Source organism: Silurus meridionalis, chromosome 22, assembly GCF_014805685.1.
Source record: "Silurus meridionalis isolate SWU-2019-XX chromosome 22, ASM1480568v1, whole genome shotgun sequence".
NCBI lineage: Eukaryota > Metazoa > Chordata > Actinopteri > Siluriformes > Siluridae > Silurus > Silurus meridionalis.
In genome coordinates this window covers 17,506,341-17,530,024 of record NC_060905.1, presented here as the reverse complement: position 1 = coordinate 17,530,024, position 23,684 = coordinate 17,506,341, and the positions used below count along the sequence as shown (strand labels likewise).

The following is a 23,684-nucleotide window of genomic DNA, read 5'->3' as shown; positions in this document are numbered from 1 at the left end:
CGTTACTTATAATGTATAGAGCAGGGAGGCGCATCCCATTCGCATGCCATTCGCATCTCGTGCATAGCCAATTAAACATTAAAGATGCATATAAGGCAGGTACTGATGCGATGTGAAACGATTCACCCCCTATTACGATGCAGTGCGATCCGATTCAACACAATGTTATTCAGCGCAGAACAATACAATGGGAAAATATATACTTAACTCCTGTTGTGTCTGCAGGAAGACGCAGCTCTACCTCTGCCATGTTAATCTGTGACTCTCGGGACACATCTCGGTCTCGGAAGTTTTGCGATACGTCATATTCACGCAAACAGTTTTCCGAGGAGAAATCAATCTACATATAAAATATCGGTCGCAAATTATCAGTCGCTTTCTAAATAATCAAATTATAGCGCAGCTGCTAACAATTTTATATAAATGAATCCTTTTTTAGCAGTGCAAATGTGTTCAAAACACACTTGTATCCAATGCTCATCTTTTCGTTACTATAATCATTATTGCAAATCGATGAATTTTACCATCACTAATGTAAAGAGCGTGGTTCAACATTTGGTGATTTTCATTTATTAATTTATTTTGTGTGTGTGTGTTTTAAAGCTGAGGTCGTTTTTACAAGTGAGGAAATACAACCTGGATCTGGCGTCACTGATTCTGTACGCCTACCAGTTGAGCACAGCTTTGGCTTACCTGGAGAGCAAGAGATTCGTACACAGGTGAGACACAACATTTTAATAAAAAAATTAAGTAATACAAAATTGAATCATATAAACATAATGTAAATGCGTGCCTTGTACGTGCGTGTTTTCTGCAGGGACATTGCTGCCAGGAATGTCTTGGTGTCTTCCGCAGACTGTGTGAAACTTGGAGATTTCGGACTCTCCAGGTACATGGAGGACAGCTCCTATTACAAAGGTAACGAAGCCCTATGGACTTTCTCTTTATTTTATTTATTCATTTATTTATTTTTCACTGCAAATATTCTTGGGTCAGTTTATTCAAAATCAAAAGACACATCAGCTTGGAGTCGAATCGCATTTTCTGGGTTTTTCCTAAATGTTTTACACCGCATCAGACAGAGGTTAGGTTTTATGCTCACATAGGTGCAATGGTTGATAGCGCTGGTTTTTATAAAAAAAAAATTCCATGTAACATTTTTTATCCTTTTTTTCATGAAAAACTGACCGAATTGTGGGTGGGTTGATCCCATTGCTGTGTAGCTTCCCAGACTATTAAGATACAACCTCAGAATACAACCCCCAATCACAATATGTAAGAATTAGCACATTTTGTCTCGGAGGGACGATAATTTCCCGAAATTTGTAGACGAGTGTAATTTGTCCTTATCCAGGACAACTCATCCGTTATCTCAGTTATACAGCTGAGCAATTGAGGGTTAAGGGTCTCAATGGCCCTGCAGTGGAAAGATTTAAACCCATGACCTTCTGATCAGAACTCCACTGAGCTAACACTCTCATGATGATAATGATGGCTGACAATGACTGATGAGTGTTCTTATCCTATAGCACCCTCTAGTGGTCCATGATAAATATTTCCTATTTAACATATTCAAAAAGAGATTGGTGTTCGTTTGAAACTTACTTTAGACTATAAATCTGAGGCTTTGTCAGTAGTTTTGTTGGTACATGCTGTTATTTGTGCATTTAAGATTTACAGATGTGGCAACTGTGAACTTTTTTTTCCCCTTAGCCTCCAAAGGGAAATTGCCAATCAAATGGATGGCACCAGAATCCATAAACTTCCGCCGCTTTACCTCAGCCAGTGATGTTTGGATGTTCGGTAAGTTACTTTTACATCATAAAGGTCCTTTTTTCACATAATCATCGTATTCATTTTAGTTTATTTAATCGATGAGCTCTTTATGTGCGTGTTTGTCTAATTGCACTATACAGACACAAATTTGCGGACACCGGAGCGTAACGTTGCTTGCTGCGCCTTTTTGAACATCCCATTCCACATTTAGTCCCCATTTGCTCTTATTATAAGCTCCACTCTTCTGGGAAGATGTTCCAGATGAACATCTGATGATTCTGGAGATTTTGTTCTCATTCAGCTACAAGGCTGAGGAGGCCTGGTGTGCAGTCAACAGGAAAAATTCATCTCAAAGGTGTTCAGTAGGTTTAAAGCTCTATAGCAGGAGGTCTTCCACTCCAACACATGGCTTTGTGCACAGGGGCATTGTGATGCTGGAACAGGTTTACGCAGTTATGTATGGGGAGTTGCTCAAGGGTGAAAATGTTTGTTGAGTAACTTAAACATTTCTTTTTAATTTAGACATTATAAGTATAATCCTCTCTCTCTGTCTCTGTCTCTCTCTCTCTCTCTCTTTCAGGTGTGTGCATGTGGGAAATATTGATGTACGGCATCAAACCCTTCCAAGGTGTGAAAAACAACGACGTGATCGGCCGAATAGAGAATGGCGAGCGCCTGGCCATGCCCCCCAACTGCCCCCCCACCCTTTACAGCCTGATGACCAAGTGCTGGGCGTACGACCCGGGCAAGAGGCCACGTTTCACTGAACTCAAGACACAACTCAGGTTTGGCTGCTTTTCTCATTTGCAACCAATTTTCCCACCGAGGGCCATTGTGTTGAATCAAACTGAATTCGAAACGCACTGCATTGTAATATGGGTGAATCGTATCGGAGCCCATAAGTAGCTGCTTCATATTTTTTTGTATTAGAAGTCCACTATGAAACACCAGGGGTCAGTGTTTTATTGCAAAATTGTATGAATTTTCAGTCCACCGTTAAAGCTGGACTCTGTGTTAATAGAGAGATACAGTGGTACCTTGACCTACGAGTTTAATTCGTTCCGTGGACGAGCTCATATCTCAATTTGCTTATAGCATCTGATCGTTTACGTTTTATAACAGAATGGATGGTTTCATCTGTTGAATCTCTACTCCTCTGTTCAGCACTATTCTGGACGAGGAGAAAGCTCAGCAGGAGGAGCGCATGCGTATGGAGTTGAGGCGCCAAGTCACTGTGTCCTGGGACTCAGGAGGATCGGACGATGCTCCTCCGAAAGTAAGATACACTGCGATTATCAAGCAGCACACTTTTCAGGTGAAATGGGAAAGAAACAGGTTTGTTAGCAGATGAGGATCAGAGAAATTGGAAAAAAAATACATGCCTTGTGTTATAAAGGCTGTTTTTGTATCATGAGATCATGTGGTTTTGTCTCCTTAGCAGTGCTGAGATTTTTCGTTCAAAATCACCATTATTCTGAAGTTTAGCAGATTGGTGCAGAATGATGACTATTTACATGTAGTAAAAGGTTGAAAAGCCATTAGGGAGGCACAAGTCAGTGCACTCTTGGTGCTGGTCCCAAGCTCTGATAAATAGGGAGGGTTGCGTTAGGAAGGGCATCCAGCATAAAACGTGCCAAATTAAATATGCGGATCACGAATCAGAATTACAAACCGGATCGGTCGAGGCCCGGGATACTAACGACCGCCACAGGTATCGTTAGCCAACAGGGTACCTGTGGAAATTGGGCTACTGTTGGCTGAAGGAGGAAAAGGAGAAGTGGAGGAGAGTGGAGGTTTGGGGTAGTACTTTAAATGTTGGTACTATGACTGGTAAAGGGAGATAGGAAGCTGATATGATGGAGAGGAGGATATGTTGTGTGTTCAGGAGACCAAGTGGAAAGGGAGTAAGGCCAGAAACATTGGAGGTGTTTAAACTGTTCCATCATGGTGTGGATGGAAAGAGAAATAGTGTAGGGGTGATTCTGAAGGAAGAGTACAGTAAGAGTGTAGTGGAGGTGAAGAGAGTTTCTGATAGAGTGATGGAAGTTGAAGGGTTGATGGTAAATGTCATTAGTGCCTATGCTCCACAAGTTGGCTGTGAGATGGAGGAGAAGGAACAATTCTGGAGTGAGTTGAGATGAAGTGGTAGAAGGTTTATCTAGGAATGAACTATTGGTGATTGGGGCAGACTTTAATGGGCATGTAGGTGAAGGGAACAGAGGTGATGAGGAGGTGATGGTAGGTATGGCCTTAAGGAGAGGAATGTGGAAGGGCAGATGGTGGTAGATTTTGCTAAAAGGATATAAATGGCAGTGGTGAACACTTATTTTAAGAAGAAGGAGGATCATAGGGAGACGTATAAGAGTGGAGGAAGGTGCACACAGGTGGACTATGTTCTATGTAGGAGATGCAACCTGAAGGAGATTGGAGACTGTAAGGTATTGGCAGGGGACAGTGTAGCTAGACAGCATCAGATGGTGGTCTGTAGGATGGTTTTGGAGGTGAAGAAGAAGAGGAGGAGAGTGAGGACTGAAAGAAGAAAAAGAGGGTGGAAACTAAAGGAGGAAGAGTGTAGTGTGAGATTGAGGGAAGAGGTTAGACAGGGGCTCGGTAGTGGTGAAGAGGTGTTGGGGGATTGGGAAACTACTGCAGGAGTGATAAGGGAGGCTGCTAAAAAGGTACTTGGTGTGACATCTGGAAATAGAAAGGAAGACAAAGAGACATGGTGGTGGAACAAGGAAGTGCAGGAGAGCATAAGGGGAAAGAGGTTGGAGAAACAGAATTGGGATCAACAGAGAGATGTGAAAAGTAGGCAGGAGTACAAGGAGATGCGAAGCAGGTTAAGAGGGATGTGGCGAAAGCCAAGGAAAAGGCGTATAAGGAGCTGTAGGAGAAGTTGGACACTAAGGAAGGAGAATAGGATTTGTATCAACTGGCCAAGCAGAGGGACCGAGCTGAGAAGAATGTACTGGAATTTAGACCAATAAGAAGAGGTGACCATCTTTGAGCAACAGTATGGTTTCATGCCGAGGAAGAGCACCACAAACGCCTTATTTGCTTTGAGAATGTTGATTGAGAAGTTTAGAGAAGGTCAAAAGGAGTTGCATTGTGTATTTGTGGATTTAGAGAAAGCGTACGACAGGGTGGAGAGAGAGGAGTTGTGGTATTGTATGAGGTAGTCAAGTGTGTCAGAGAAGTATGTGAGGGTGGTGCAGGACATGTATGAGGACAGTGTGACAGCAGTGAAGTGTGCAGTAGGAACGGCAGACTGGTTCAGGGTAAGGGTTGGTCTACATCAAGTATCGGCTCTGAGCCCTTTCCTGTTTGCAGTGGTGATGGACAGGTTGATGGACGAGGTCAGACAGGAGTCTCCCTGGACTATGATGTTTGTGGATGATATTGTGATTTGTGGTGAGAGTAGAGAGCAGGTTGAGAAGAGCCTGGAGAGGTGGAGGTACGTGTTGGAGAAAAGGGGAATGAAAGTCAGTAGGAGTAAGACATAGTACATGTGTGTGAATGAGAAGGAGGGCAGTGGAGTGATGCGGTTGCAGGGAGAAGAGGTGGAGAAGGTGGAGTAGTTCAGGTACCTGGGGTCAACAGTGCAAAGTAATGGAGGGTGTGTTAGAGAAGTGAAGAAAAGAGTGCAGGCAGGGTGGAGTGGGTGGAGAAGAGTGATAGCAGGAGTGATTTGTGATAGAAGAGTATTTGTGAGAGTGAAAGGGAAAGTTTATAGAACTGTGGTGAGACCTGCGATGTTGTATGGATTAGAGACAGTGGCATTGAGTAAAAGACAGGGGGTGGAGCAGGAGGTAGCAGAGCTGAAGATGTTGAGGTTTTTGTTGGGAGTGATGAGGATGGACAAGACAGCACATGTAGGACGTTTTGGAGTCAAGGTGAGGGAGGCGAGATTGAGATGGCTTAGACATGTGCAGAGGAGGGACATGGGGTATATCAGTAGGAGAATGCTGAGGATGGAGCCACCAGGAAGGAGGAGAAGAGGAAGACCAAGAAGGAGGTTAATGGATGTGGTGAGGGAAGACATGCAGGTAGTTGGTTTAAAAGAGGCAGATGTAGAGGACAGGGTGGTATGGAGATGGATGATCTGCTGTGGAGACCCCTAATGGGAGCAGCTGGAAGAAGAAGAAAAAGAAAAGGTTGAAAAAGCCATTTGTATGAAACTTTCTGTAAGTTTCCTGTACCATTTCTCTGTTACTAACAGAAAGTGTACAGAAGAAAAATCTAACTTTTATTTCTCTGTAAAAGATCTCAGAGGCAGGAAAGTACTTGTGATTTATCCTGTCGCGTGTTTTGAACCGAGCAGTCTGTTCTGAAACGCAGTCTTCCGGTACTTAACCCTGGAATTTTTGAGACGTCCTCCAAAGATCACAATTCACCGGGACACCATATTTCATCACACTTTATCACTTTGCCCCGATCAGCCAGTGTACCTTCAGCAGTCTTATATAACCGACCTGTTTTTTTTTGTGTTTGTTTTTTTTGTGTATGTTTTTTTGGTGAATGTGAAAAAGCCTTCGCTGATCTCATTTCCACAGTGCACTGGACGAGTCTTTATCCAGGAAAGTTCAGTGGAATGTCAAAATCAAGCAGTATTTGATATTTAGAATATTCTATCATAGTTGTCCGAGTGTAGAGTGAAGTGGTGAGTCAACATCCAAGATAAACTGATACACACTGCTTTTTTTTTCTTCTTTCTGCAGCCCAGCCGGCCAGGTTATCCCAGTCCCCGATCCAGTGAAGGTTTCTTCCCAAGTCCTCAACATGCAGGACAGCACAATCATTACCAGGTAACTTGCACATCCCACACTAAAACCAACCACATGCAGTTTTCTGGTGTAAAGGTCGACAGATACAGGTTTTTCTCTGGACATTTACGATATTTAGAAACAGAATTGATGCAAAGAACTTCAATTGGTCATTTAGTTTAGCAAATGAGCACACGAGAAAAAAAAAATGTAATACGATGTAAAAAAAAAAAGCTAAACAAATACGTAAGGATCGCTGCAAGTGTAAACAACGCTCGCTTTATATATTCCAACTTCTGAGCTCTTCCCTGTTCGGATGCAGAATACAGACTTTCCTTTCGAAAATGGCAAAAAAAAATCACCCAATTGCTCGGCAGGCCTCTATGCTGATGTAAATAAAAGTCATAGTTCATCAATGTGGGGTTTTCAGAGTAGATCTGACATGGATCCGATGGCAATTTATTCCTGAAGCACAATTTTTTATCAAACACTAGAAACCAACTGTCGCCGGCCTAGGGGACGCCAAAAAGCATTGAGATAACCGATGATTGAGATAAACGAAAACCAATATGGCGGCAATATATTAACGTGCTTGAAATTTCTTTGTGTACATGAAGTACGTTATTAAATGAGAATGTGCATGCACGTTTTTTTGGAGGTTTTTTTACACAACAGCATTGCCGCGATTTAAATGATTGGTCATGCCGATTGATATAACCTGTAATGCGGATAAGGAGGCGGAAGCCGAAGTAAATGCAAACAAAGTTTATTGAGAATACTCAGGAGATAATCCACCAATACTTGTAGAGAAGCAGTTAATATCAAGTGGTGCGTTTCGGGAGCGCGGTCCACGAAGTTCTGTGAAAGCAGAGACAGTTTGTGTAGAGAATCCACGGATCCACGCTATGGAAATCGCATCGCTGGGTAGCAACGGATAAACATGTTGCAGACAGCGTGAACATGGAAAACAGCCGGATCGGGGTGCCGTTGAGAGAATGCGGAGTCCGAGAAGAAGGGTACGTAGCGGGATACGTATACGCGATTACACAGACCACCATGAACCAACACATACGATCATGCACAAACAATAACGGACCGCGAGTGTGTGGAGGTGAGGGGCTTAAATAGGAGATGGGATGAGTGAGTAAATAAGAGTCAGGTGTGTGTAATCAGCATGACTGCGACGAGCTCGCCAGCGCGGGAGAAGAAGCAGGGTGCTTCGGGGAATGCCGCCGGCGAAGGGGGCGTGGCAGGGGGATTCCTGACATAACGGATGTTGAGTGGCAAATTTGCCCCCCTTGTGCTCGAGATATTAGGGTTCGGTGACATAAAAATCGACATAACGATTTAAAAAATGCTTAGAATGCGAGAATTTGGCGGTTCCACTTCAAAAACGTCGACTTAATAGGGTTGGTGAGTTAACTGAGGTCGAGATAAGTGGGTTCCACTGTATTGTTTTTTGTTTTTTTAATTGTTACTTTCGTTTCACATAATTACTACCAGGCTCTGAAATTCCGATGGCGCACGATTCCTTTGCAGCCATTTAAGAAACAACAACGCATGAACAACAAACCGACATTCTATTGTGCTCAGTTTTAGCCTTATAAGGAGCCAAAGTGAAATTCCTGACTGCTGTGAGGTTTTTTTTTATTATTATTTATTTCCATTGGAAGACAGAGAGCAAAAACGAGACCAGACTGTCAAGATTGTATCTCTGTTTTTTGGGCAAAGGTCAAGCTTTTGATGGATGCAATGAGGAAATATTTTCCTGCACATCACTTTTTATTCATCTCTCTTTTGATCGAAGCAGAAAAACAGCTGTTTTCTGCTTTTTTTTTTTTTTTTTTTTTATCTTATCTTATTTTTCCCCCTCCTACTTGTGTTTTGATTTGTGCTTTTCTCTGCTCAAGGGAACGGCTTACCCTGGATCTCACAACATACCGGCAGTGCCCAGTGGAGGATATCCGGGCCAGGCCTCTGTCCTTGAGCCCCATGAGACATGGAATCACCACAGACAAGACGTCCCTGTGTGGTCTCCTAATATGGAGGTGAGCGTCAGGGTTACAGCACACATGAATCGTGTAGAAGGATCTTTGGTCTCTGTCTTTTACACTAGATGTCTATTACATTCCTGGTTTCTTTAGAAAAGTAAAGTTCTATTTGAAGGACTTTTTTTTGTAGCTTAATTTTAATACCTTTCAGGTGCTGCTGTGTGATTTTATTTACATCTGGACTTGCAATGTGTTTATCTCCAACCACAGTGAAAGAACAGGAAGAGCTAAGAACATTTCAGGTCCAACTAGCTACTTTTTCATTTCTTTTTGGACAAAATTCCATGCAGATGTTGCTGTGAGGAGAAACAGGTTTTGTCTGCTCAGACTCATTAATCCCTCACATTTCTATACATTTTCTATATAAATCAATATTATTAATATTATTCATTCAAGTCAGAATGGCAGAACTGTCCATGCAAACTGTGGACCATTGTAGCAAACTAGTGATATAAATTCCAGCCCAAATCCATCCTTCTTGTGTTGCTCAGGAACTTTATGGATCTTTATTATGAGTAGTTATAATAATTATTTATATTATTATTTAATCTTAAAATTAACGAATCGTCCCGCTCTGTCACAATTATGTATCATCTTATCCGTGTGTGTTATGGTTGTAATTGATGTGAATGTTTGATCAAATCTTCTGAAAGACATTTGTGCATGTGTGTGTTTCAGGACGGAGGTGCTCTGGACATGCGGGCCCTGGGTCAGGGGCTGCCGACTCACCTGATGGAGGAGAGGTTGATGTTTCAGCAGCAGCAGATGGAGGAGGATCAGCGTTGGCTTGAGCAGGAGGAAAGCTTCCTGGTAAGTTTCAGCTCATTCTCACAACTGAATGGTTCTCGTTCTCATAGATGGCTGCACTGACAACCACCCAGCTGGTGAGAAACTGGAAATGGCAGAAGAATATTGCATGGCACGTCAACCGATTTTACTGATACCGATAGCTGGGTTGGATCGTACTTGCTGTTAACCGATTAATCAAAATTCCAACCATTTTTAAACTGGATACTAGATTAAACATAATAAAAAAAAACACTGCAAGTAAAATAGTACTGGACTTTATTACAAAAATAAAAACTAAATGTAATTTTAATGCTTTGGCCTTTTTGGAGACATTTAAAGATGGTTATTATAATTATGACTGGATTTCTGTGAAATGGAAACGCTTTACAGTAAAATTCCATTTGTAACATTAAATGAAGTTAATAAATGATTAGAAGTATTGTTCATGATTTATTTGTTAATTTCAACATTTAGTAGTAAATTTTTTGTATGAAGATCATTTTTAACTTTAGTTAACGTACTATGAACTAGCGCGAGTGATTTGCCTCTAGAGGCCGCTCTTGTACCCTGTAATGACAGCGGCGTTGTCAGGCACAACCCGGAAAAACTATCGGTATGGATTTTGCCGTTAGCTGATGGTTCCAGCAATTCAATGTCGGTGCCGATTAATCGACACAACCGATAAATCGGTCGTCCTCTAATGCTTGTTGTTTCGAGTGAGAAGGAGTTACTTGCATATGGCCATTGAAACAGTACAAAAGTAAAGAAGCACACCCTAAAGAAGCAGCATGATTATTTAAAGATTAATTGCCGAGTTCATTTTTTTCTGGTTCAAAATGAGCACTGTGGTTAATGGGACGCATTTTACCAGCTGTAAATTTAATTGCCTAGGCAAAACACCACATGGAGGAAGTGTAGTTTGGATCACACTTCAGCTCAGGTCAGCTCTTTGCTTCTGTCCTACAGAGAAAACAATCCCGAGCCCTGAGTGTGTGTGTGTGTGTGTGTGTGTGTGTGTGGTGTGTGTGTGTGTGTGTGTGTGTGTGTGTGTGTGTGCGCGCACGTACTAAAACGTGTGTGGGCGATCGTGTGTTTGTTTAGACGTTTTAAAGCGAAAAAGCAATATGAAAAACAAAGCTGTAAATCGTGAGCATGTTGTGTGTGACAATCAGACAGGCCTGCAGGATCCGACTCCTCCTCTCGAAACAGTCTGGCTGCTGTTGTGGAAGAAGCGACTGCTCTGTTTCCATTTGCACTCCACAATCTGAAAAAAAAAAAGAATTTCCTCAAGCCGCTTATTATTTGTGCAAACGCCATCAATTTCACTGGAATTTCAGATTCGTGAAAGGCCTTTTCTCACTAAACCAGTTTGGGCTTCTTATAAATGAATCCAGAAGCCATCGTAGATGCCTTTTTTATTTTTATTATTATTATTGTGTTGCTGAGTTAGCAGAGAATACAGTTTATCCTCCGTTATCACCCTCATATTAATTCTCTGTACTAAATTAGGACTTTTCTGTGCTCATGCTAAATGTCCCGTAAAGACACTGCATACGGCGCACTGTAATTAATTATAATCCAGTGCACTTCCTCAGTAGCTTCATGGATGTGGAAGTGGCTGTGGAAGTGGAACCACAAATTGGTCTTAAATTAATTAGAACTTCATCTAGAGGCGGGTTGTTGGGATCGATCAGAAGAGAAGAAAAGGGCAGAAACACTGGTCACTGCTACTCAGGAGCACATTTAAGAAGTGTAGAGAGTAGATCTACATGCCACTGTTACCCCTTATGGACCGAAATCTATATCTAGAGTTCTCTAAAGCTGGTTTATTGTATTTATTTTTAAATGTTCTATTGTTTAAAAAGCTCCTGGAACATGGAAAAATCCCTGTGGTTTGTGCCTTTCTGAAATTATTTAAAAACTTACTCTGGTGCCAATGTTATATATCTCTGGTCTTCTCTAGGAACGAGACCATGCAAAGGATTCTGGGGATTTTTCTCGATTCTCTTAAACAGAGCGTTAAATTTATCCATGAAGTTCTGGTCATTGTTGGTCATCTATAAAAAGTTTATAAAGGTCACTCTGTTGGAGAACTGTGAAAAGAAGCAGGGAGGGAGAAAGGAGAAGTGGGATGTGTCTGAGTGGGACGAGATGGGAAAAGTGCAGAGAGGAAAATAGAGAAGGAGCCGGTGGGAGTCATTTGGCTGTGTGTTCGTTCAGCGTGTTGCAGCCAGACACATTTAATCCAGACTCCAGCAGTCGTTCTCCGGCACGCCGTCGTGCCGATGGATCGGCGCTCGCCTCGCTCCGTCCTCTCCGTGGTGAGGACGCGCTCCGCTCCCAGGATGCACCTTTTCAAATCCTGCTTTGGAAAACCGGTACTGAGACGCTCCGAGCTGCTTTTGTGGCTGTGGTTTGTTTTTATTTTTGCTTGTTAGCTTTTGGTGAGGAAACCGGAGACTTTGTTACCTGAAATGAGATAAGGAGACTTTAAACCAACTACTGTATATAATGTTTTTTTATATATATATAATTCTATATATAGACACACTTGTTTGTGTATTCTGTTGCCTTTTTTTTTTTTTTGCAAAATGGAGTGGATATATGTGTCCATGATCACTTATGATCTCAGAGAAAACTTTTTGAAAGACACTTTTTATATCAAAATGTTTCCTTTTTTTAGTTGTTTTTTTAGTGCTTGGTGTGTAACTGGGTGTAATTTGTGTGTCTCCAGAAGCCAGAGTCCAGAAATTCAAGGGGCAGTATTGACCGGGAGGACGGTGCTCTCCAGGGGCTGGTAAGTTCCCATAACCCTTTTCATTTTTGTGCTTCATCCCGGAGGTCATTCTGAGTGCACACACACTGCATATGATGTACATCCTGGTGACTAAGTGCATGCATTTCAGAACACGTGTTGTTAACGTTGAAATGGAACTTGAGTTTTTAGTTCCGCTACAGTCACGTTGTAAAGAGGGTATAGTGAGAGGTTAGAAGCAGTCACAAGAAGAGAGGCAGCAGAAACAGCGGCAGCCACAACTGGCTATTTTATGTGACTTCTCAAAAAAAAGAAAAAAAACAGCCGCCGCAAACCACGAGCGTTTTCTCCAAGTAATTACAGCATTTTTTTTTTATGATTGATATAAAGTGTTTTAGGGATGCACAAGTTCTTCAGGAGCTGAGCTACACATGCTTTCCCACAAACCACTCAATTCCGCCCAGTGAAACCAGCCGTGATCCTGCCTACAGTAAAGAGTGAGCAAAGCACTAAAATGCATGCTTTTGTTTCTATTTTCTTTCAGACGGGAAACCAGCATGTATACCAACCTGTGGGCAAAGCAGGTAAGTGATTTAGTAGTGGTGGAATTGTCTAAACAAGCGTTTCTGTGTGTAACTGATGTGAACAGATATGATGTTTAGATAAGCGTTTTATTTGAGGTCGAGTGATGGTGGATTTTACTACGACACCGATAGCCAGGATTTTATATATATATATAATGTATATGCGATGCTCGTCATGGGCGATGTGCTGGATACCGTCTCCACCAGGATCCAGAAGTCCCTCTGCAGGATCTCTGTTTGCCTCATCCTGGTGCCGTTCGTTCCAGCATGGAGGACAGCAGCTCCGAAGTCCTCGTTCGGGATCACGGGTACCTGTGCAGCGACATTGAGAACACAAGCACCAGGAAAACAGCGAGTGTGTACCTTACCTTTAACTGCGGTAGCACAGACATGCCGGACGATGGAATCTCCAATAATCACGGTTGAAGGGGAGAGAATAATTTCTGGGTGGAGATCTCTGAGTAAACGAAATCTGGGCGGGCCGCGTTCTAGGTGCGCTGGGCCTGGGCATGGAAACACGCAGAGTCGAGGTGCTGGGCGTATTCCACCTGGGATTTACCTGGGACGGGTGAGCGTCCGCCCGGGATGGTTCCAGCGCAGCTTTCCGCTTTCGCACCTGCTTTACATGTAGGTTGCAGATCCTACACGGCCTCCAGCTCCAACTCCACCGTGTGCAACTCGAACGAGTCCTCACCTGTGCTCAAAAGCAGACGCACTTCCGGCATATCGCTCATAATAGCAAGTAGAATAATGAGAATCAATGTGAGGCAATGTGATCATCACTAGTGATAGACGGGCTAACGAGCTACAGGCACAGCGTGTCAGGAGAACAAGACGGTATATGTAAAAAAAAAAACGCTGACACAAACACGAAACTCGCAGAAAACTAAAAAAACAGGAAGCTACAGTGATAGAATGACAGGGATTGAAGTAGGGCCAGATGGGGCCACACTTGTGATGAAAATCAAGGAACATCTTAATTTCTGTTCAAACATTGTGTAAGATTCCCTCTATTCCGATGTTTTAAAAAAATACTCTCCTTTTTTTATTTAGATTCCGGAGCCCCACCTAAGAAGCCTCCTCGTCCGGGAGCTCCGTGCCACCTGGGCAGCACAGCCAGCATCAGCCCGGTGGACAGCTATAACGAGGGCGTGAAGGTACGCTAGCTTTTTCATGTCTTGCTGTTTTTATGACGCTTGAGCGCTCTATCATCAGCCAGTACTCACTCGAGTCTGGCTGCACTTTATCATTAACCCGTGAGCATGGCGTAAAGCACACGCGTTGGTTTTCCTCCTATCGTTTTAGAGCCTTTTGTTTGCATGGTTGTTGTAACATGGGACCGAGCAACGGACGACTTGAACGGACGAAAAAAACTAAACGTGCAGCACAAAGAAATGGGGGTGGGGGTGTCAGAAATTCCTTTTGCTTCCTTTAACCAAGCGGCTTGAGTTGCTGCTTGTCAGCAGAACAAGGGAAAGTTTATTATCTGTAGCTAATTAATGCCTGCATATGAATCTACATTCACTTTTAGGGCATTTAGAAGTCGCTCTCATCCAACACGAAGTACAGAAGTGCTTCAAAGTCCCTATCAAGGAATAAATCAACACTGGTTCACTAGGCTGCAAACTCGGGATACCATCAGCCTGAAACTCTTTAGGGGAGGAATTATAGCACCCTTTTTTTAACATAAAGACCTAAAACAAACTGGGAAAACAAGCACTAGTTGAAGTGTTTCAGGAAGAGGTAGGTTTTTGCCTGGCGTTTGAAGATCGGACATCTAAGGGACGTTCATTCCACCACCTCAGTGCCAGAATGGAGACGGTTGGACACCTCGAGCAGCGAAAACAGAAGAAATCTAACCCTATTTATAACCCCAGTAACAGAGCAGACCCTTAGTGGTTGTAAAAATGTATAATCATGATCTTATTTAAGTCCTTATTCAAGAGCTGAACATGTGGGGAGACATGAAAGATGCAAATTCATGGAGTGCTGGATAGAGAACGGAATCAGGAATCTCTGGAAAAAGCCCCTTTCAGGCCGATCGGAGGATACAGCAGAAATTAAAACAGTTTTCTTTCACCACATCCTTTCCACCACAGGACTATAACCTCTTGAGAAGCTGCCAAACCCACAATGCAGAGAGCTTTGTTCACTTATTCAGCCCCCCCCAAAGTAAATTTATAGTAAGACCTTTAAACTAGCACATGGAAGCTCCATGTCTAAGGCTCTGGGTTACTCACCGGGAGGTTGGGGGTTTAAGCCCCGGTATTGCCGTGCTGCCGCCATGCAACCGCCATGCTGCCACTCTTAGGGCCCTAATCCTCTGTGCTCCAGGGGTTCTGTATCATGCTCTGAACCCAGGTTCTGAACTCTTTCTATTTCAGCGGTATGCAAAGAAAGATTTTAATAAACAATTCAAACTTTATTAATCAACTTTACACGTGACCTTGATTTCATTTTAGATTTGAACCTGATCCCTATAAATCCCATGATTTTAAATCGGATTATAATCACACTACCATTTTACTCCTAAATTGTGCACCACAGCTTCTCGTTTCCTTAATTGACATTATTTGCATGTTGTTTCTTTTCTTTTTTTTTTTTGCATTATTAATCATTTGTTCCTGTTCTGTTTCCCTGCATCCCTCCTTCACCCCCCCACATTTGCCTGCTTTTTGCTGCACGTAGCCCTGGAGGGTAAGGACTCGTGTGTCCGTTGTGTGTGTCTGTGTCGTTTAGGAACTATACCTCTCACACTCATCTGCAGGTTAAAGGGAGTCACACTGTTATGTAAACATTGCAATGCTAATAAACTGAAATATATATATATAGGGCTGTCAATCAATAAAAATATTCTATTGTGATTAATCGCATGCACGTGGACAAATATTGATGCTTTATGCAAATGTATGTTTATTAATAATAAAACCAAACTCAACATAGAGCATGAAGACAAAATATTCTTGTAAATGTTTTAAAGTAATGATGGTGTTTTAAATCACGTAAATCATCAGGACACCAAACTGAACTTTTGCTGTGTTTCCACACGGACGGTTTTAATTGCCGGATGTGCGCGTCATGGCGGATTTCGGTGTTTGATTTGAGACTCGGCGAATCAGTAACACAAATGTTTAGTGAATAAAAATAATTTGTTCGATGGAGTTTATAATTTTTTTTATATCTGAGTAAAAAAGGACGTCATAAATAAATGTGTTGCGTTTAAGGTTTTAATTTTCGCCTCTTTTATATTTATTTATTAACAGCCCTAATACACACACACACACACACACACACACACACACACACACACACTAGTATGTCTGCCCTGAGCTAAATGAGTGTGAGTGTGCAGTCACTGTCATTGTGTTTATTTATAGTTAGTGCTCTAACATTAGGAAGGAAATTAAAGGTACAATAAGTACAGTTTCAGACCTTCAGATCATCATGTGATCATATAAAACCCTCTGTCATAATACAATATTTGCAAGTGCGTTTGGAAAACGCAATCGCAAATACAACATGCATTTCCTTTTGGATGCTGTTTTCGGAATACCATTCCATAGTTATCGATTTAGAACTTGATATTTCAATAAATTGGACATTTTTTTAATTGTATGTATTTTATTACCATTTTTTGGGGGCTTATGCTTAATTGGAATAAAAGCCCGCAGCCATTTTGGATCTTTTTACAAGAAATTCTGGTGAGATCCAGAAGTATAAAATGTACTAAATATAACACCATTGTTCCTCAAACACTGGTTTTTCATTTAAAGCCAAAAGTACAAAGTTATAGACGCTGTAGATGATCATATAAAGTTAATAATGAAAACGTTGAAAGAGGTATAGAGAAAGAATGCGAGAAAAATTTTCTGTTGTAAAAAGATCTGCAGGAATACTTACTTATTCTACCTTTAACTTCAAAGTGTCCTGTCACACTTTTGGGAATAAGTGTGTGGTTGTCGGGGGATTTATTATTTATTTGTGTCTTTGTTTCAGACTTTTTTTGTTGTTGTTATTAAACATAGTTTGGGGGGTTTCTCTCTCTTTCACTTTATTCTGTTTATCTTTCGCAAAGAAAAACAATATAAGAAAGAAAGGTTCAGACATTCAGATACCCTGTACGAGGAGTCAGGATTTCACACGCACATCACATTTCTGATATTTATTATGCCTTATGTGCACAGGAATTTCGTCTGGCAAAGACGCAGAAAGCAACAATGTCACAGAGAAGGCGATTCACTTTAATATAGGAGAGCGCAGATTAAATCTGAAGGAAAACAGAGATATTACAAGCAGTAAATTATAATCTCGCATACTTTTCCAATCCAACTCAGAACAGCAGAACTGAAGCGACTTGGCGTAACTTCTGCTGATCTCATGACTGCGTTTTCATCAGTTTAAAGTTTTATTAAACACATTTTGCCACTAAAAATTTGTAAACCGTATGAGATTTTTACATCTAAACTTGTGACCCAAGACACATCCATGTATGCGTTTAACTGTTTTAATGGTATTTATATATAAAAATTAAGCACATAGCCACTGTAAATCCTGTCTAATGACATTTCATCTTCACACTACTTCATCTGAAGAGAAAGGGACAGATTCTGCTATTTTTTAATTACCACTGGGCCTTTATTACCACAGCGTTCTAGTGGCACGTTAAAAATACACAATCTTAGATTATAAGAGTTGTAGCAATATGAGAATGAAGTTGTAATACTCTGCCTGTCTAAAATAAAAGTCTCACACTCTAATATTTCTAATATCAGACATCCTTTAGCTTTGATTACGGCACGCATTCGCAGTTTCTGCAATGTCACAACATTTATTCCCATCCAGAGTTGCAGTAATTTTTCACCAAGATCTTGTATTGATGATGGGAGAGTCGGACCGCTGCCTCTTCCAGCATATCATAAAGATTCTTAATGGGGTTAGGGTCTGGACTCTGTGGTTGCCAGTCCATGTGTCAAACTGATGTCTCGTGCTCCCTGAATCAATCTTTCACAGTTTGAGCCCAATGAATCCTGGCATTGTGATCTTGGAATATGCCCCATGCCATCAGGGAAGAAAAAAATCCATTGATGGAATAACCTGATCATTCAGTATATTTAGGTGGTCAGCTGACCTCATTCTTTGGGCACATAACGTTGCTAAACTGAGACCTGATCAACTGCAGCGACCCCAGATCATAGCACTGCCCCCACAGGCTTGTACAGTAGGCACTAGGTATGATGGGTGCACCAGTTCATCCACCTCTCTTCTAACCCTGATGCGCCCATCACTCTGGATCAGGGTAAATCTGGACTCATCAGACAACATGACCTTCCTGATTAGACTCACTGATAGGTTTTTTTTTTTAAGGCTACACAGCTGTTTAGTGCCAATCCCTTGAGTTCTCTTCACATTGTACGTGTGGAAATGCTCTTAAATTCACTATTGAACATAGCCGTGAGTTCTACTGTTGTTTTTTTTACGATTTAATTTCACCAAACGTTCAAGTGATCACAATCATTCAGAAATATTTTCCTGACCACATTTCTTCCTCGAAGATGATGGTTCTCCACTATCCTTCCAGTTTTTAATCTCTTTAGATGTTTAATTTGATAATAATTTGACCTTTTTGAAACAGATAAACATCTGTTCCACGTATCTTCCGACATGGTTGTTTGAGATGAGAAGCTTCTCACTGCAACAGTTAGTTAAATATCTTGTTGCCAGCTGAAACATAAATATCTAACGGGAGGCTCTACCTATTTGCTTAGTTAAATCCAGGTGGTGACTTTTTTTTTTTTTTGTGACAGGCAGTGTATATATTGAGAATAAATTCGTCCTTCAATCCTCCTCATAGTCTGTTGAGAAAAAACATCTATTCGGAAATCTTGCGGCTGTAACCAGCGATATCCTCAGAGTCGTCCACTGGTCGCCATTTCAGACTGCACAAAAGAGGCAATTTCCTCGCTGTCTGATTTTTCTTCTGACTAAATTACGTTTCCTACAGAACCACTGCAGTGTTCTTTTACTCTATTTATTATAACTCCATGCTGATGCCCCAAAAGATAAGAAATATACTTATTGTGAAATCCTAATTAGCATTTTATGCAAAACAGCATAAAGTTTCTCGCAATTCTGTGACTTTTCTGAAGATATTACCACTTGAATCTTGTCTTCATATGAATTTATTCTTAATAATATTTCTCATTTATTTTTGCAATTTTGACCATTAAAAAAAAGTTTGTTGTTCTCGTGTTTTTAAATTTATTCTTAAAATGTAACATTTATTTCTCATAATCAACTTTATTCTCAAAATATTTTGCTTTATTCTCGTATTGCTACAACTTTATTCTCATAATCTTCGATTTTATTCTATTCTATTTATTTGTAACTGCATGTAGAGAGACCACAGGCCTCGATGATGATGATGATGATGATCTTACGTTTTTTTTGGGCATTGTTTTTGTCAGCAACGTTCAGAGCACTGAGACTACACATACGAACTTTGTCTAATCTTGTGGGAAGTGTATTCTCTGAATCTGCTCTTCCAGAAGCCTAGACTTAGAAGACAACTTCAACAATTTGAGACCTATTGTAGCTGAATGAATTACGTGACCCTCGCACAGTGGTAATCTGAATGCCTTTATCATATAGGCCATATGACGATTACAAATAGTAGTTAAATAAAGATGAAAAAAAAAAACAGACCCATAATAATAAAGGGTCTACTTTCTCTTTTTGAGTCTCCTCGTGCTTTACTTTATAAAAGATTTACGCAGTGCACTTTATGCAGATTGCGCTCATCTTCCCCCTAGTGTTCAGATCTCAGCACTGCACTCCATTATAAAGATGCACATTGGCTTCCGGGTGCTTGAATTGTTTTTAACCACAGCAGCAAACAATTTCACCCTGCAATTCTGTGCAATTTTATTGATCAGATCCAACCTCAGGAGATCAGTCCGCCTCCGACAGCCAACCTCGACCGCTCCAATGATAAAGTGTATGAGAATGTGACTGGTCTGGTGAAGGCAGTGATCGAGATGTCCAGTAAAATACAGCCTGCATCCCCTGAGGAATACGTGCCCATGGTGAAGGTAAGAGGTCCAACACACACACACACACACACACACACACACACACACACACACACACAACACATGTTTTAGTGATGATTGGATGAGGTGCTGATCTCTGTTTGTGCTTGTAGGAGGTGGGGCTGGCTCTGAGGACGCTGCTGGCGACTGTGGATGAGACCATCCCTATCTTACCAGCTAGCACACACAGAGAGGTGGGTAACACTTATCCTGCTGAATAATCCATCCTGAAATTTCTGATTGTAAGTTTTTTATTGGAAGTAGGGATGTGAAAACTGATTCTATACAATTCAACATGGTACAGATAGTTCACTTTTATTTCTTCAGACAGCAAATCATCGATTTAATTAAGTGCCCCCTTCTAACGAATGGCCCCTTTCACACGCTGACTTTTATAGTGCAAAAAATAAAGAAAGAATGAAAAAAGTTGAAAGTGTCCTCTTTCTACCTTGTGATTCTGTAATGATTTGTTGTAAAGCCGTGTGTTTCCTGTGCAATCAGATCGAGATGGCTCAGAAGTTGCTGAACTCGGACTTGGCCGAGCTGATCAATAAGATGAAGCTGGCGCAGCAGTACATGCTCACCAGCCTGCAGCAGGACTACAAGAAACAGATGCTCACGGCCGCACACGCCCTCGCAGTGGACGCCAAGAACCTTCTGGACGTAATCGACCAGGCCAGGCTGAAGATGATCTCTCAGTCACGGCCCCATTAGTCCTTTCCTCCTTCCTGAGCGGAAATGTTCAGGAGAAGGGGGGACGCCGTAATAGCACAGGTGAGAGACGACAGGACACGATGTCCACCGCTGGGACAATACGGTGATGTCATATAGCGAATCACGGCACAGCACGAGTGGCTCTTCAGACGGAACACACAGTTCTACACCTGACGTCTCACCACAAGATTACAAAAATGAGTCTTCTCTATAGAGACTCGCACACACGATGGTCTGTGGACTTGAAGATACAATGCTAATCAAGATTTTATTGTACGCTTTGTGCTGGCTTTTTTTTTTTCCTTTTCTTTGTTTGTTTTAAATTATGTTCAGATGAACTCCAGCAAAGGACACTTTTATCTGAGAAAACACCGCAACTGGAATCCACATGAAAATCAGAGCTAATATGGAGCCTGGAACTACCTACATTAACCCAAAGGTGTATTACAACACACACATACTTCCTGAACTGTCCTTTGGCAGACACACACACACACACACACACAATGAGCCCACACTGTTCTTTCTATCCTCTGACTTCCATTCAGGGGGACATTCACCTTGAGACACCATCACATCATGCTGTTTAACTGTTAAACATCACTATATTGTGCACAGGAACACATATTTTTTAAAGAATTGTCTATGAAGTTAAAAATAAATAAAAATAGCATATCTCTAACAACGGGGTATTAATGGGTAAAAAATGCCATCAGGGACTGTTAGAAACAAATCCAATTCCTTTTATTCATACCAGATCGTAAAAAGCACAGTTTTCGAAGGTTAAAGTCTTTTTTTTTTCTTACTCGTGGCTTTCTCAGAATAAAGCCGCTAGATGTACGGCAATAGGCCACGTTTACCGTCGATCTACACGTCTCTTCCCCAAGCTGACGAACTCGGCCATGTCGCCCCTGTGTATAGTACAATCTATTAATGAATTCACTTTGTCACTCGGATAAATTATTCTCAGGAAAAGAAAACTGACTGTACAGAAACTTTAACTAATAAAATGTGTTACTCTTGTATTCATGATCCTCCTGAGAATGTTTTTTTGTTGTTTTTTTTGTTTAAGCTTCATGCTGGAAAACAAAGTCCTTTAAGCAGCCGATGTGAAATTATAATGTCACCTTTGAGTGTTTTATAGACGTCGACCGATTTTATCAATACCGATAGCTGGGTTGGATCGTACTTGCACTTGACGTGCACACAAATGAGGTACATAGTGTCAGTAATTCGCCTCTAGGGGTCGCTCTCGTAATAAGAGCGGACCTTTTTACCTGCTCCAGCAACGGGCGCAAACCGAAAAAAACTGTATTGATTTTTGCCGATAGCCTATAGTTCCAGCAATCAACTACCGATGCAAAAACCAATTAATCGGTCAACCTTCTAGTGTTAAGGGCTTTAACAATTATTTTCAGGCACTTTGCATAATGTAAAACACTCGCTGTATGTTGATTAGAGGTCGACCAATTCATCGGTTTTGACGATTAATCAACTGTCGATAGTTGATTGCTGGAACTATAAGATGTGGGCAAAAATCCATACCGATAGTTTTTCCGGGTTGCATCTGTTTTTGGAGCGTTCATAGTGCATTAACTAAAGTTAGCAAATAAAATGAAAATTAAAAAAAAATGTTTCAGTAAATGTTAGAATTAACAAACAATAAACAAAACTTCTAAAGCATTTATTAGCTTCAGTTTAATGTAACAAATGGAAACTTACTGTAAAGTGTTAGCAATTCACATAAAAACACTTCTGCTTAAAATGGCATCTTTATATGTCCTCACACAGTCCAGAGCATTGAAATTGCATTTATTAACATTTTATATCAGCAAGTAGGATGAAACCTAGATATCAGTATCGGTAAAATCCACTCGACCTCTGTTTTAATGACGATCCTGAGTTTTTATCGCTGACAAGGTGAAGACCGACTACTTTTTACTCTGTAAAAAAAAAAAAAAAAAAAAAAACTGAATAACTGAGGGGTAAGTGCTTTAAAATGTCTTTTTATTTTGATGTTCAATTGTATTTCTGTATGAGCATTTAAACACTGTCACAAAGCAGCTTTACAGAATTCGGTAGGGAGCTGAATGAGCGAGGAGAAACTCCCTGTGAGAGAGTCTTCTTCATGCCGTTTCCTCGAAGGTACCTGATTGAAAGGTCCTAAGTTTGAATCGCAGCACCACCAGGATGCCACTGGTGGGCCCTTGAGCAAGGGTGGGCCCTTAATCTTCAACTGCTCAGTTGTATAAATGAGATAAGTCACTGTAAATTCTGTAAATGAATCCTTGAGTGAAACCAAAGTATTATCTATTTACAGACAATACTAAGTGTGTGTTTTTATGATGATCTGTATGAGCAGAACATGAAGACATTTATGCATTGAGCAGACAAACAAAGTGCTTTTGAAGTCTTTATCATTCTGAGGTACAGTGGGGGAAATAATTAGATTTAGCAGATTTTGGAAATGTTCCCCCTTACAAAGAAATATACAGTGTAGAAGATGGTGGGTTTATTTTAACTGAGAGAGATAAAATTTAAAAAAATTCAGAAAAAAAATTAAATGAATATATATAAATTTAGAATTTCAATGTGAAGTAGGTTTTTGATTCCCTACAGACCAGCAATAATTCTGACTCTCACAAACCTGTACCTTTAAGAAAGTTCTCCTAATATGAACTCATTATGTGTATAAAAGACCCCTGTCACAAAATCAACCTCTTCCATTCAAACTTCTCCACCCCCGTGGGACCAAAGAGCTGTCAAATGATTGTAGACCTGCACAAGGCTGGAATGGGCTACACAACCATCAACAAGCAGCTTGGTGAGAAAGAGACCATTGTTGTGTTGGTGCGATAATTAAAAAGTGGAAGAAATACAAGATGAGTCGGTTGCCCTCGCTCTGGAGCTCCATGCACAATCTCACCTCATGGGGTGAGGATGATTCTGAGAAAGGCGAGGGATCGGTCGATAATTTACGCGGGAGGAGCTTGTTAATGATCTCAAGGGAGCTGGAACCATTGGTAACACACCAAGGTTTCTCTGCTCAAGACTGCACATAAACACGTCCATCTAAAGTTTGCTGATAAACACCTGAATGATTTAAAAAAGGCTTGGGAGAATGTAATGTGGTCAGATGAGACCTTTGGCATCAACTCGACTTG

General features: G+C 41.1%; 1 protein-coding gene across 13 annotated transcripts in view; it reads left to right on the top strand.

Annotated features, from left to right (window-relative positions):
* ptk2aa (protein tyrosine kinase 2aa) overlaps positions 1-21,545 on the top strand; it is a 115,560-nt gene extending 94,015 nt beyond the window's left edge. For 8 of the 13 annotated variants that reach the window (XM_046835361.1, XM_046835354.1, XM_046835350.1 and 5 more), the window contains 15 exons: positions 604-719; positions 818-918; positions 1,714-1,803; positions 2,357-2,561; positions 2,941-3,052; positions 6,495-6,581; positions 8,450-8,587; positions 9,269-9,400; positions 12,114-12,176; positions 12,679-12,718; positions 13,772-13,875; positions 15,407-15,415; positions 19,651-19,806; positions 19,920-20,000; positions 20,308-21,545. In XM_046835361.1, the coding sequence (XP_046691317.1) occupies positions 604-719; positions 818-918; positions 1,714-1,803; positions 2,357-2,561; positions 2,941-3,052; positions 6,495-6,581; positions 8,450-8,587; positions 9,269-9,400; positions 12,114-12,176; positions 12,679-12,718; positions 13,772-13,875; positions 15,407-15,415; positions 19,651-19,806; positions 19,920-20,000; positions 20,308-20,520 (1,647 nt within the window). In that variant the 3' untranslated portion in view covers positions 20,521-21,545. The remainder of the gene's footprint in view (positions 1-603; positions 720-817; positions 919-1,713; positions 1,804-2,356; positions 2,562-2,940; positions 3,053-6,494; positions 6,582-8,449; positions 8,588-9,268; positions 9,401-12,113; positions 12,177-12,678; positions 12,719-13,771; positions 13,876-15,406; positions 15,416-19,650; positions 19,807-19,919; positions 20,001-20,307) is intronic. The other 5 variants (XM_046835353.1, XM_046835351.1, XM_046835357.1 and 2 more) reach the window with 1 other exon arrangement.
* The last annotated feature ends 2,139 nt before the right edge of the window (positions 21,546-23,684 follow it).